The 15,463-nt window shown below is 42.4% G+C and overlaps 2 protein-coding genes across 3 annotated transcripts; one reads left to right on the top strand and one right to left on the bottom strand.

Moving 5' to 3' along the window:
- Positions 1-828: 828 nt before the first annotated feature.
- LOC110701703 lies at positions 829-2,025 on the bottom strand. Its single transcript, XM_021879329.1, has one exon. It carries the CDS (start codon positions 2,023-2,025, stop codon positions 829-831), a length of 1,197 nt encoding a protein of 398 aa, XP_021735021.1.
- An 8,732-nt stretch (positions 2,026-10,757) lies between these two features.
- LOC110701712 lies at positions 10,758-15,314 on the top strand. Of its 2 annotated transcripts, none has more exons than XM_021879339.1 (10): positions 10,758-11,193; positions 11,666-11,728; positions 12,452-12,536; positions 12,662-12,733; positions 13,020-13,092; positions 13,631-13,682; positions 13,807-13,919; positions 14,008-14,077; positions 14,608-14,693; positions 14,876-15,314. In XM_021879339.1, exons 1-10 carry the CDS (start codon positions 10,843-10,845, stop codon positions 14,916-14,918), a joined length of 1,008 nt encoding a protein of 335 aa, XP_021735031.1. In that variant the 5' UTR covers positions 10,758-10,842; the 3' UTR covers positions 14,919-15,314. The 2 variants fall into 2 exon arrangements, with proteins under 2 accessions (XP_021735031.1, XP_021735030.1); XM_021879338.1 differs by having other exon boundaries at positions 13,017-13,092.
- Positions 15,315-15,463: the final 149 nt, after the last annotated feature.

The raw sequence follows: 15,463 nt of genomic DNA, 5'->3' as shown, positions 1-15,463 counted from the left end.
GGTAGGTGCCGTCCCTGACTTCCTCATAGATTCGGTAGGGCCCTTCCCAGTTAGGAGTTAGTTTCCCTGATTTGTTGGCCCTGCCGACTAACTCCATCTTTCTTAGGACAAGGTCCCCCACTTTAAGTGGGCGCCTGTGTACTCTTCTGTTATAGACTCGAGTCATTCTCAGGCGGTATATTTCGTGGCGTAGGGTAGCATTGCCCCTACGTTCTGGGAGAGAATCCAATTCCAGTCGCATTGCTTCTCAATTGGCATCTTCATCATACAGCATAACTCGGAGAGTCGGCTCATAGTGCTCAATGGGTAGAACAGCTTCTGCCCCATATGTTAGGAGGAAAGGTGTTTCTCCAGTAGCTCCTTTTTCAGTCGTCCTTCTGGACCAGAGAATATGTGGTAGTTCGCCTGCCCATAGACCGCCTGCTTTTGCAATCTTCTTCTTTATACCGTCTTAGATGATTTTGTTGAATGCCTCAACCTGGCCGTTTGCTTGCGGTCGTCCGACTGATGCAAAGCAGCAAGCGATGCCTTGATCTCTCACCCAAGTTTTGAGAACATGCGTCTCAAACTGGGGACCATTGTAAAAAACCATGGACATAGGAACTCCAAAACGAGTGATCACATTTCTCCAAATGAAGGAGATTATATCCTTGGTCTTGATGCCTCTGACTGCCTCGGCCTCCACCCACTTAGTGAAGTAGTCGACTGCTACAAGGATATATCTCCTACCGCCTGATGCAGGCGTATAGGGTCCTAGAATGTCCATGCCCCACTTAGCAAATGAAATTGGGTTGTGGATAGCCGTTAGATCTGTAGCTAGACGATGAATTAACTTGCCAAACCTTGGCACTTGTCACACCTTTTAACCAGATCCATGGCGTCTGCCTCCAGAGTCGGCCAGAAGTACCCTTGCCGCCTCACTCTCTGAGCAAGCGAACTACCGCCTACATGAGAGGCGCAGTATCCGGAGTGTAGGTCTTCTAGGACCTCTCGTCCCTTTTCAGGGGTAACACATTTCAGAAAAGGTTGCAAACGACCTTTCTTAAAAAGCTCACCTTTGTGCATCTCAAAACTGGATGCCCGCTTCTTTACTAGGACCGCTTGATAGTGATCAGCCGGCAAAATGTCGTCTGTTAAGTAGGCTCGGACGACATCCATCCATGTTGAACTTCTATCAAGGATTGCAATGTTGTTTTCCTCAATACTCCGTTTTTCCAATACTTCCCAAAATACAGTTCTAGGGGTGTCGCATGAGGCCGAGGATGCCAGTTTGGACAAGGCGTCCGCCTGGTTATTCTCGGACCTTGGGACCTGAGTCAACTGGAAATCTTCAAGCGAGTTTGCCGCCTGTTTCACTGCCTCTAGGTACTTAACCATAGCCGAACGAGTCGCTTCATAATCCCCATTGTACTGGCTTACTATGAGTTGTGAATCTGAACAGACGGCTATCTTTTTTGCCCCGGCTGCTTTGCACATGCGAATACCAGCTAAAAGGGCTTCATACTCGGCTTCGTTGTTTGAAGCCTGAAACTTGAAGCGAAGCGCATATTCATACCTGTCGCCCTCTGGCGACTGACATACAATACCTGCCCCACAGCCATTCGCTGTGGAACTCCCATCCACATAGACTTTCCAGAGTTGATTAATTTCCTCACAATCTGGTGACCGGGTCATTTCAACTATAAAGTCAGCGAAGGCTTGCCCCTTCACAGCTTTTCTTGGCTCAAACGTGACCTCGAGGCTCTGGATCTCAATTGCCCACTTGATCATTCGTCCTGACGACTCCAGGGTCGTTAGGGGCCGTTTGATTGGCTGGTCCGTGTATATGACCACCGGGTGTGCCAGGAAATAAGGCTTCAATTTCTTTACTGCCATGTAGAGGGCGAGTCCAAATTTCTCCACCAGTGGGTATCTCAACTCTACTTTCTTCAAGACATGACTGATAAAGTAGACTGGGAGTTGGCAGCCGTCTCTTTCAGCTAAGAGGACGACACTTAAAGCATGATCTGATACTGCGAGATACATGTAAAGTACTTCTTTTGTCAAAGGGCTAACTAGCCTCGGCAGGGGGTGCAGGTGCTCTTTCAACTTCTGGAAGGCCGACTCAGCATCCGGCCCCCATTCAAACTTTGCTTTCTTTCTTATTGCCTGGAAAAAGTAGAGGCACTTGTCGCCTGCCCGACTGAGAAACCTTCCGAGAGCTGTGAGGCAGCCTGTTAGCCTTTGTACCTCTCGGACGGTACGAGGCGACTGCATGTCTATGACCGCCTGTACCTTGTCAGGATTTGCCTCTATTCCCCTTTGATTTATCAGAAATCCGAGAAACTTCCCAGACTCAACTCCAAAGACACACTTTTTTGGATTAAGCATGACTCAGTGCCGCCTGAGTGTGGCGAATGTTTCTCGGAGGTCGGCCAAATGGTCTGTTTGGAGTTTTGACTTTACAATCATATCATCAATGTACGCCTCCACATTTCTTCCAATTTGTTCAAAAAACACAGTGTTTATCATTCTTTGAAAGGTTGCCGGGCCGTTCTTCAGACCAAATGGCATGACCGTGTAACAATAGAGTCCCTGCTCTGTGACAAAGGCAGTTTTCTCTTGATCTTTTTTCCACAGAGGGATCTGGTGAAAACCTGAGTAGGCGTCCATAAAGCTCATCAAGGCATGGCAGGCTGTAGAGTCGACCAAGCTGTCGATCTTTGGCAAAGGATAGCTGTTTTTCGGACATGCCTTGTTCAAATCAGTGCAGTCCACACACATGCGCCAGGAACCATTCGGCTTTTTGACTAGCACAACATTTGCAACCCATTCTGGGTAAAAACATTGCCGAATGTATCCTGCATCAAGTAACTTCTTTACTTCGGCGGCGGCCGCCTGGTTTCTTTCTTCAACATGATGTCTTTTCTTCTGTCGTACCGGTTTCTTTTTTGGGTCAACAACTAGTTTGTGTACCGCCAGGTTTGGACTAATTCCTGGCATCTCATGTACCTCAAATGCAAAAATGTCCTGAAAATCTTTCAACAGTTGGAGAAGATCATCACCAAGTTCAGTCAGAGCAGTCGTCCCCACCTTAACAGTTCGGCAGGACGACTGTCATCTAGGGCTACATCCACGTGATCCCCAGCTGGCTGAGGGCGGAATTCATCCGGCCACTCCTCAGCCAATGATTGCTATTGTTTATGCTTTTTCATGACCTCCGTTTCGGAGGCTTTTCTCTTCCTGCTGCCTGCCTCTTGGGCAGGCGCTTCTTCTTTGGCTTGGCCAGAGGGGCCGTCTGAAGTTACCATTATTATGATGTCAGTGAGGTAACATTCTCTGGCCATTCTTTGGTCCCCCCTTATGGAACCGACTGTCTTGTCATCCTTCTCAAACTTGAGCAACATAAGGGATGGAATGATAACCACTTTAGAGTCATTAAGGGTAGGGCGTCCAAGGATCATGTTGTATGCAGTAAGCTCTTCCACAACCAAAAAACGAATGACCATGTGGTGGCCCTCGCCTTTCTCACCTAGACGGGCGGGTAAGTCAACCTGACCAATCGGATGGACGACTCCTCCTCCAAATCCTACTAAAGGATGGGAGACAGGTTGTATACTCTCGGGCCTGTACTTGAGCTTGGTTAAGCACTTATGACTGATTAGGTCCGACGAACTCCCTATGTCAATAAGTATTCTGCCAACTCTTTGATTGGCCACTTTACACTCGATGACAATGGGATTGTCATGTGGTCGTCGAACACCACCCGAGTCTTTCTCAGAAATGGTAACCTCAGAAAACGAGTTTCCAGAGGTCTCACCCTAATTAACAGAGTTAACATTCCTTTCTCTTTTTGCTGGACGGCTGACCAGTGGTGTCGGCCATCCAAACATCTTTCCTCTTCTTCTCTTCCTTGGGGGCCGCTTTCTGTGGACGACCCTCCTTTTTCTCGGACCTTTTCTGGTCCCCTTGCTTTCCCATGTGACAGAGGTCTACCGCATGTATGTAGGTCTCGGCCTCCATCATCGCTTCTTAGAGGGTAGCCACTCTCTTTCTGACTAAGTCGAATTTGAAGTTCAACCCGTCCTTCAATCCTTTGAAGAAATCAGTGTAGGCTACCTCATCTGGCAGGTTGGGTATCTGTATCCTCATCAGATTGAATCTTTTTATATAGGAGCGCAATCCCTCCTTTTCTCCCTGCTGGACGGCTCCCAGATCAAGAGTTGTCTTCCAGGCAGGTATGTTCATGGAAAAGTTGGAGGCAAACAAATAGGCCAATGTCCTGAAGTTGTTGACACAGTCGGCCGGCAGGTTGCCGAACCACTGTTGGGCAACTCCTTTTAGAGTGTCCGGGAAACATCTGCACCATGTGGCGTCGTCCAACCCTTGAAGGTACATTAGATTGGTGAATACCATCAGGTGATCCTCTGGGTTAGTGGTGCCATCATAGGCGCCTACTAACACATTTTTCACTTTAGCCGGCTGGACGGCTTGTAAAATTTTCTTGGAGAAGGCGGTTGGTTGTTCTCCGAGTTGAAGCAATCGTAATTGCCAGTCCAAAGGCTGGACATTCTTTGTTGTCTGACCTCCGAAAGGAGGAGGTCGTAAAAAGTAGTGAGCTTGTGGCACATATGGCGGCTGAGGGACATATGGTGCCAACTGTTGTTGATGAGAGCTGGAACCGGAGGGTGTGCTGCCCGCTCGAATCTTATATTTTGATTTTGAACACTTCAAGGAAGTATTTTGTACACTGTCAGGAAAATCAGAAGTGGAGACCGACTCAGACTGCTGTTGGCTCCTTTTCTGCTGAATCAGCAGCCAGGCGTCTGAGTAGGATTTCTTTGAGCCGTCTGGTTGAACCAGGCAGAGTGGTTTCCTTCCCGATGAGGCAGAGAAACGGTGCTTGGATAAATTGACTAGAGGTACCCGCCTCTCCTCTTGGCGAGGGTGGGGGGTTGCCTCACGGTCCTTCAATGACTTCTTCTTTCCTGAATAGGGAGACTTTTTGCTCGACTGCCCTTTTTGGGAGACAGCCGTCTTTTTGTTGATGAGATCTTGAATCTTACCCTTGAAACTTCTCATGATGGTCATGAGGTCATTCCTTGAGACAGGAGCAGTCCAGTCGACCGCTTGATGAGAGTCGGCCAAAGGTCCGACTGTTTGGCTTGGACCAGCCTGGTCTTGCCGTTCCTGTCTTTCACGAGGTGTAGTGCGTTGAGCCCTTAAGGACCCGTCTGGGGCCGTGTGAGTCTCAACTTCAGGCTCAGTGTCTTCATCAGAGGAGACATGAGGGTCGTCCTCTAGGCAGTCGCCCTCGGGACGCTTGTCACTATTAGTCGGTACAGATTGTGACACCATCTCAAAGGTACTCTCCCCACAGACGACGCCAAAATGTTCGGGGTTTTCTGGTGTCCCGCGGGAGAGTTACAACTTCGAGGCCGGAACCACGCGCCTGTACCTGCAAAATAACGGAGGCTCCTTGGGTAGGGAGCTTCGCCTCCAACGATCAAGTTAGTGAATGAAGGAGTTTAGGATGCGGATAGTAAATAGGCGCCGGATGCTAGGACGGGTCTAGCAGTCGGTACCGAGTGGTGTGTGATTGTCTTGGGATTTGTGCAATCCGTGTGTTTCTTGTGAACAGTCTCTCTCATTAATGAGCATTGAATGTCAGTATTTATAGCATTGGGAAGCGTGCCAGTTTCTAGGGTTTTTGGCTAATCCTGGGACTGACTGGGCTTTCTTGGGAATTGGGCCCAAGTTGGCTTTTGTTTAGGCAAATCAGAATGGCCACATGGCGTGGCATGAGGGGTCCATGGTGGACCAATCAGGGGTAGGCCACGTGGCATGCCCTGAGTCGCCCAAATGGAGGACACTTGTCAGAGCTTGACTATGCCACATGGCGAGCTGTGATTGGGTGGGAATATTCCCCTAATCACAAAGCAATCTAGGTGTAGTTTTCCTTTAAGTACTTATAAGACGACTCAAATTTTCGAGTTAGTCCATTATGATCTTTGGGGTCCTTATGACCGTGTTTCCTCTTGTGGTGTTAGATACTTTCTCATTATTGTAGACGATTTCTCACATGCAGTTTGGGTTTATTTGTTGATCGATAAAAAGGAGCTCTTTCGTATGTTTATGTCCTTTATTGCTATAATAGATCGTCAATTTGATCAAAAATTAAAAATTGTGCGTAGTGATCATGGTATAGAGTTTAATTGTCTAATAGATTATTTTGATGCAAATGGTATATTGTTTCAAAAGTCATGTGTTGGCACTCCTCAACAAAATGGGAGGGTAGAACGAAAACATAAGCATATACTTAATGTTTCTAGGGCTTTGAGATTTCAGGCCGGTTTACCCATTCAATTTTGGGGTGAATGTGCTTTAACCGCAGCTCATGTCATTAATAGAACACCGTCTAGCATTTTAAACAAATATACCTCGTATGAAATTTTGTTTCATTAACCACAATCGTTTGATGAATTACGTGTGTCTGGATGCTTGTGATTTGCCCATAATCAACGTGCAAAGGGGGATAAATTTGCTAGTCGATCTAGAAAGTGTAGCTTTGTTGGCTATTAATTCGGCTCAAAGGGGTGGCATCTCTATGATTTAGACTCCAAGAAATTTTTTATATCTCGTGATGTATGGTTCTTTGAGAATGTTTTCCCATACTTACAATCGGAGGTTACTGATTTTGTGCCTCAAAATGACCAATCTAATTTGGAACCGATTTCGGATTTTTGTGATTATGATGAGTACGAAGTCGAGCCAATGGAGGCTCCCAAAACCACGGTCTTACCTGCTAGGCAGCCTCCTCCATAGCCAGGTCGTGGTGTGGAGAAACACACTATAGGCAGCTTGCGGCCACTACTGCCACCCCTGGACAACAGTACATCCGGAACGTCTATCCCTCAACCGCAACAAGATGTAGTTGTATCTGTTGCGCCTGCCAGTGAACCAATACAAAAAGAACCTGCAAGCACCATTCACGACAGCTTGGGTCGTGGTCTTAGGGAGAAAATTCCCAACAGTAAGTATCGTGTTTTATTACTCGTACGGTCATCAAGCATAGTCCATCTCCCGATCCGCCTTCGCCCACACCTCCCTCAGGTACGCCTTATCCTATAGCACATTATGTTAGTTGTGACGAATTTTTTGCAAAACATCGTAATTTCATTGCAGCTTTTACAGCAGGGAAGGAACCTAGGTCCTTCAAAGAGGCAATTACAGACGCAGGTTGGTGTCAAGCTATGCAAGATGAAATACGTGCCCTTGAAAGTAATGGCACGTGGGTCATGGAGCGTCTCCCATCTGGTAAGAAAGCCTTAGGCAGCAAGTGAATTCACAAGATTAAACAGAAGTCCGACGGCAGTATTGAAAGGCTAAAGGCTTGTTTGGTAGTTTTTGGCAACCATCAGGTTGAGGGGATTGATTACGATGAAACATTTGCCCCGGTGGCAAAGATGGTTACAGTCCGGGCTCTCTTAGCCATAGCAGCTGCATAGAATTGGGAGATACATCAAATGGATGTACACAACGCATTTTTGCATGGTGACCTCGATGAAGAGGTTTATATGAAGCTTCCACCGGGATTTCACTCTGAATCTTCCAGTATGGTGTATCATTTAAAGAAATCTTTGTACGACAAGCTCCAAGATGTTGATTTGCGAAATTGGTAACTGCTTTAAAACGGTATGGTTTTATTCAATCATACTCAGATTATTCATTGTTTACATACACTAACGATACAATTCAGTTGAATATATTAGTGTATGTGGATGATTTAGTAATTTCGGGAAATAATTCTGAGTCTATAAAATAGTTTAAAGACTACCTACATTCTTGCTTTCATATGAAAGATCTTGGAGTTTTGAAGTACTTCCTAGGTATTGAGGTAGCCCATAGCTCAACAGGTTTATTCCTGTCCCAAAGAAAGTATGCGTTGGACATTGCGAATGATGTAGGTCTTCTTGGAAGCAAGCCCGTGTCATCTCCTATCGAGCAAAACCACCAGCTAGCTCAAGCTTCCGGACCTATTTTGGCTAATGTAGAATCCTACCGGCGGTTAGTAGGCCGTCTTATTTATTTGGCTGTCACTCGACCAGATTTGTCTTATGCAGTCCATATTTTATCTCAATTTATGCACGAGCCTCGGCAAGAGCATTGGGACGGAGCCATGCGAGTGGTTCGGTACTTAAAAGGTACTCCGGGTCAGGGTATATTACTTAGCTCAGATTGTGACTTATCTCTGAAAGGTTGGTGTGACTCAGATTGGGTAGCGTGCCCACTTACACGTCGTTCCCTCATTGGTTGGTTGGTATAATTGGGGCAATCCCCGATTTCCTGGAAGACTAAGAAACAACACACTGTGTCTACCTCGTTTGCCGAAGCCGAGTATCGGTCCATGGCAGCAATAACCTGTGAAATTAAGTGGTTAAAGGGTCTCCTATTAAGCTTAGGTGTACATCATTCTAAGGCAGTTCCTCTTTAGTGTGACAGTCAATCGGCATTACACATCGCTCAAAACCCGGTATTTCATGAACATACCAAGCACATTGAGGTCGATTGTCATTTCGTACGGGATGCAATTCGCGATGGGATAATTACTCCATCTTATGTTCCAACTACGGACCAGATCGCGGATATGTTTACTAAGGCATTGGGGAGGAAACAATTGGACTATCTCGTTCGCAAGTTGGGCGTTATTGATGTTCACGCTCCAACTTGAGGGGGGGTAATACGATATACTTGAGTATCAAGATATCAAGAAGATAAACTTGTAGGAGATATAAGATAGTATTTTGTTAGTTGTTAGCATATATTATCCTTGCGGGTATAACATGTATATATATCTTCTTGTACATGAAAGTTAAGGAATCAAGATAATCGTAAAGTATTCTTCCGCTGTGCATCTCTTAGCACTCAGCATTACTAGCGTATTCAAAAGTGGGTCTCGAAAATCTTTGAAATTGGTCTAAAGTCATGTATTATAAGTAGAGCTATTAAAAACTGACCTGATCCAATTTACTCGAATTAGATTATTAACCGATCTGTTTGAACCTGAAATAATGGTGACCCGAACCCGATGTGACCCGACCTAAAACCAACCCTAGACCCGAGTTAACTCGAGTATACGAAATCTGAACCCGAACATGAACCAACCTGGAGATGACCCGACCTGAATATAACCCGTAAATTATTGACCTGAACCGAACCTAACTCAAACCTGAGAATGACCCTAACTCATTTAACCCGTCAAAACCCGAATTAAACCAGACCTATTATTCACCCAACCAGAATGTAACCCGACCTGTTATTAACCCTACCTAAACCCGACCCAAACCCGATAAGATGTATAACCCGACGTAACCCGACTCAAGCATGATCTAAAGTTCAATTATAGGCTATAGTTCCTTAGCATATTGTCATATATATTGTTATATAGTCAAAGGAGATAATTAGCTAAAGTAGCCTATGATGATTGACGAAGGCATGTACATTGTTTATATGCGGTTATTCTCTTAATAATAAGCAAGGAAAATTTTCCCTCAATCCTTCATTAAGAACCAAATTATATTGGCATAACCGCATAAGCTTGTCTATTATCATTCAAAAATCAATTATAGCCATAGATGTAGTGTTTTTAGGTCTAATTCTAATAATAACTTAGAATATTATTTGCTCTCCCTTAATTTTCTTAACTAATTTGCTTAATTTTTTTCTAATCATTTTGACCTTGCTCGATTTGGAAGAGATACCCAAGAATCAGGATTAAATCATTTTTACTAGCTAAATAATACTCCCTCCGTCCCATAATACTTGGGACGTTGGGGTGGACACGTAGTTTAAGAAAACTACAAGTGGATCCATTTAAAACATTTGTTTATTATATAAAGGATTCTCTTTTGTATTTTTATATTGTAAGAAAACAAAAGTAGGGGAGGTAGAGTAGTGAGGTAAGAGAAAATGTAGTATTAAATTGAGTTTTGGAGATTGTGGTCCCAAAAAGAGTATAGGAAATTTTTTTATTTTTTATTATTGATCCCATTCCATATTTAGTAACGTGTCAAGTATTTTAGGACGCACGAAAATGGTAATTGTGTCAAGTGTTATGGGACGGAGGGAGTAATTAGAGCAAATAATAACTTAGATTAATTAATGCCTTCAAATTTATTGAAAATGTACCCAAACCCGATATGACCCGAATTGAAATCAATCCGACACCCAAATTAACCCAATATTTGAGACCCGAATATGACCCGACCTAATAATAACCCGCAAATTATTTACTTGAACTAAACCCGACTCGAACCCGAAAATGACCCTAACTCGTTTTAACCCGTTAAAACCCGAATTAAACCCGACCTATTCTCCACCAAACCTGAATGTAACCCGACCTATTTATATTTTACATTAATTTTTTTTTCCCCCTGAAACCCCTGATCGGAACCAGAATCCCTGAATTTCAAGGATCGGGACTGACTTGAATTTACAGGTCCAGTCCCAACAGGTCCGATCCTGGTCGGTTTTCAAGTCCGATCCTGTTTATGTACACCCCTAATGGGGATTAAATTTAATGGATAAAAGACATTTCTACCCTTAATGAAAGAGAAAGAAGAAGAGAGTGAAGAAAGAATAGCAATGGTAATTTTGTATTTTTATTAGTTATTTCAACCTAATCCTCAACCAATTCCCAAACAATAGAATACACTATTTTTATTTTTATCTTTATCTCATCTGCTAGTTTCACTTTCTTATCTCGCATGGTTCCCACACGAACCCCAAAGGCTTATTTGGTAGCCGAAATCATTAAATTAAAATCCTCTCTCCTCTTTCTCTCCCTCTTTCTCTCAATCTTCCATGGAAGAAATGTCATCATACTACTATACCCCACCACCTCCACACCCACACCCACCTCCACCACCACCTTCCGATATTCACTCCGCCCTCTTCAACACTCACTACCACCCTCCTCCTCCGTCGCAACATCTGCCGCCAACGGCGGCTCTACATCACTCTCACCACCTTCCTCCGCCTCCTTCTTCTTACTCCCACCATCCACAACCCCCACATTCTTCTCACGATGAAGTTCGCACTCTTTTTGTTGCCGGACTTCCCGAAGATGTCAAACCTCGCGAATTGTACAATCTCTTCCGCGATTTTCCTGGCTACTTGTCCTCCAATCTTCGTTCTCCTTCCAAGAGTTCTCAGGTTTTTTTAAGTTTTAAAATTTGCAATTCAATTTTTAGCTTGGCAGAAGCTGTAATTTTTTGGGGATGAATCAAATTTTGATGATTGGATTTTTTTTAGGGTTTTGATTAGTATTAGTATTGTGATTTGGGAGTGGAAGGAATTGGGGTAAAAAGGGATCACACAAATTGTTTGTCTTTCTAGATGATTATTGGGGAATTCATTAGCTGCGAATGGTAATCAATTTCAAGATTTTCAACAAAATTTTTAGCATTGATTTGTAAGTTCTTAAATTGGATAGTAATTTTATTGATTGATAACCTGAAAATCACTCATCATCCAAACTTGGGGCGGCTAGTGTTCTCGTGTATTCTTATAGTAATGCATCACAGACTCACAGTTCTATCTTCAATGAGAGTTGAGAATGTTAATATTGAATGAAACTTGACATTGGTTTAATAAGAGCTATGAACAATTTGTTTGTTGGTGGCAGCCATTCGCTTTCGTCGTGTTTGCGGATCAAAAGTCTGCAGTCACTGCAATGCATGAAATAAATGTAAGATTTTATTTATTTTTTACTTTTTGATATTAACATGGTGCATACAAGTATTTATTAAAGGTTCAAGTATTGTCAACATGGAGATGTTAATTGATTGTGACAGGTTCAAATTTTGACACGGATGGATGAGTGATTGATTTATCGATTATTGCAACTTTTGAAATTTAGGAACATAGAATACCTGTTTGATTGTTTAAACAATTTTCCTTGTCATATATTCTTTGTGAATTGAGCAAAAATTCTTTTTACCAACAAGATCGCTGGAGTTCAATGTTGTTACTTGAACTATGGCTTCACGGCCTGTTTAATACAAGTTCACAAGATGAGGTTATTAATAACTTAACACCAATGTAGATCTTTCAATTGGTCCAATGCTAGGTGTGGGTAGTTTGAGGTGGTGATTTCCAGATGGTAACTTTGTAAAGATCATACATTTAATTCATGCTTCTATCACTTCTTAATTGGTCAAAATTTGATTTTTTGAAAGTATATTTTGAGGCAATCTTTCAAGATCCCATTTGATTATTTTTCTTATATCTAAGTCACAAAAATACGGTAATAGAAGAGGGTGAATACTTTTAAAGTCCAAATGGTGCAAGTATTAAAAACAAGAGGAAGGAATGCTTTAGAATGGCTGTATGAATTACACTGTTAAGAAGCAATTGTTTAGTTGTATGAAGCACAATATTGAGTTCTCTTGTTTCTTATTGTTTGTGTTAGGGCATGGTCTTTGATCTAGAAAAAGGATCAACCTTATACATTGACCTTGCAAAATCTAATTCACGATCTAAGCGTCAAAGGACAGGTTTGTGGTGCTTATATCCCTCTTTTGATATTGTATAACCAACATTTGTCGTCAGACTTTTGGTGACGAATATCAACAAAACCCCTAATTTTTAATTAGCAAAACGTTAATTGCTTCGTGACCAGATGATGAAGGACCTGCTTCAGATAAGAAACATAAGGGATCTCCTGCTCTTTTAAGAGGCAGTTTTGAGTTGGGTAAGATAGTAATCTATTACATTTTGGTTTATTTTTTATTTTTTTTAATTCACTCTAATGTTACTTTTAATTAGTGGCTTCATCCCATAACATTGACCAGACTGCACTGTGACACATATGCTGAAAAGGAATTTAGAAACCTTGCAGAAGTTATCTACATAGTTTTTTGTATTTTGTTTCACAATTCTCATTTCTCTTTACACAGTGCTAGTTTGTCACATGAGAGCACGCTTGTCTTCAAACTCACTTCGCACATTTTTTTTTTTCCACGTTTGGGCACTAGCAGGTATTGGCAGCTTTCACATTCATGGGATGGGTAATTCTGCTTACAACACGATTGGTTATACATCTGCACAAAGGTCAATTGCACTACCGCACATCTTTATTACTTGGATCCCAAAATGCCTTTGGCCTTCTAAGCACATATGCATTGCTTGCCTTTATAATTTCTCTCTTTAAGTTTGGAGTAAATGGCTTGCTTAATTTTTGTTTTGTGTCCTAATCGAGCGAGTTGATCACGAGTTGAGGGTTGCTCGACTCGTGCTCGTTAATTTTCGAGTTGAGCCGAGTCAATCACGAGGTGCTCGTTTAAAGGTTTAGGTCTCTTGAATTTCAAATACTTGTTGATTATATTTTATTTAGTAAATTTTTGTTTTTAAAGATAGAAGAATAGAAAAATATTGAATTTCTTGTACACTTATCGAGTTTCGAGCTGATTCGAGCAAGCACGAGCAAACTCGAGTCGAGTTTTGACCGAGCGTTGACCGGGTCGAGTTCGAGCTGCTCGCGAGTTGCCCTGCTCAATTAGCACCCCTAAGAGTGACTTGATTTCTGTTTTGGGTCAACTTCTGATACATGTGGTGGTTGTCTGACCTATGTTTCCCTTCTGTCATTTAGTCGTAGGAGCCATAGTATCAGAGGCATCAGTGAAGCGAATGCTACCAAATCTGTAAGTCGTGCTTGGATGTTATACTTGCTGTTACGTCTTTCTTTCTCTATGTTGATTTGTTGCTGTTGCTGTTTTTTCCCTGATGCGCTGAAAGAGTTCTGAAATTGTTTTCTTTTTGTTACAGAGCCATAGTTCAGCTTCCCATATTCCGCAAGATAACCCACCATGTCCTACAATTTTTGTGGCTAATCTAGGTCCTGATTCTTCAGAACAAGAGCTTACTCAAGTTTTTTCAAGGTCTCACAGCCCTACTTCCTAGTTCTCTTTTCCCTTATGTTATTATTGTTGTTCTGGTTGTAAGTATGTGCTTGTTACTTTCTTACAGATGCCGTGGATTCTTAAAGCTGAAGATACAGGGCACATATGGGGCTCCTGTTGCATTTGTTGACTTCCAGGTCCTCTAGTTCTGTTGCCTGTTTACTCTGTACTGTGCCTCAATCTAGTGTTGGTTTTGATCGAGTGATGCCCAATTTGTTTAATTAATTAATTTGTAGTCAACTATTTAATAAATAGTATGCACCATGGGAGTCCTCTGCCATTTAATAGCTGATCTACAGTTTGTAGCTCAAGAGAATCCTTGAGTTGCTTGGCAAGGCTTCTAACTTGCTGCCTTAGCTTTAGGCCCTAGAAAATAGGGGTCTTGCTAAAGTCAAGTCTGCTTCTTCGTAGAGTGACTGGGTACTCCAGGTCTTGGCTAAAGGCTAATCATGAATTCGAGGTGCTACTGGGGGGCCTTAAATTTTGCTGTGTTTAGTAAGGCTGTAGAGGGTGTCATTTTGTCCGAAGCTTGCAGGCCTTTGGTGTCTTCTTATTTAGATCTAGAACTCTAGAAGTGCTTGCCCTTTTTTTTTTTTTTTTTTTTTTCAAAGTTTGTAAATAATTGTAAATTCCTATATTTACTGGGGCAAGTTCATTTATGGTGCAGGATACTGCCTGCTCAACTGAGGCTTTGAGTCAACTGCAAGGCACAGTCCTTATCTCGTCTTCATCTGGTGACGGCTTGCGTTTGGAGTATCCTTTTTGTTCCCATTTACGCTTCCTCTGTTCTCTTTTAATTGCAACCGGGAAAAGGGGGTGAGGGGCTTTTGAGGGGCGGGGGGTTATTTTAGGAGCTTGTATTATCAATTAAAAGGGTATGGACATTGTATATACATGGTTTCTTCCAGAGATTTGTTTTGCTTAACAAATTTCAGATACGCTAAATCAAGGATGGGGATGCGAAGAAAGCCCAAGTAGTTTGAAGTTGAATAAATCTCCTAGAGTGGAGATGTTAAAGGATTTGCTTGTACGATTTCACAGAGGTTTTTTCTAAGACAATTGTGCTATTAAAATTTTGGGTGTCCATCTGCATTTGCTGATTGTAGTTGGTGATCAATTAACTTCATTTGTAATTTTATTAAGAGGTGTTTTTAAAAAATCTTTGTTGGTGTATAACTTTTACGGAGTATTTAGCCTTTATTTAGTTAGTTTGGTTATTACTGTTTGCCATTTGGGTATAATAGATGGAATCAGAGTAAGAATGGATTGGAAGACTACCCCCTGTCAATCACACAAGCTATTACTCTAGGAAGCATAAGCATATATTCGAAGTTATTTCCAAGGGGAAGAAATTTCATGTTTTTTATTCCTACAGCAAGAATGTTCATACATGAGTTGATGAAATCACTTACAAACAGAGCACGTTAATTTCGCCAGTTATATACTATAAGAGACAAGCTTGTACGCTAACTCCTTGAGCTGACAACACAAAGCTCAATTCAAACTCATAAACTTCCTTGATT

The sequence above is a fragment of the Chenopodium quinoa genome, unplaced genomic scaffold (assembly GCF_001683475.1).
Source record: "Chenopodium quinoa cultivar QQ74 unplaced genomic scaffold, ASM168347v1, whole genome shotgun sequence".
Classification (NCBI taxonomy): Eukaryota; Viridiplantae; Streptophyta; class Magnoliopsida; order Caryophyllales; family Amaranthaceae; genus Chenopodium; species Chenopodium quinoa.
This window is presented reverse-complemented; position numbering and strand designations above follow the sequence as displayed.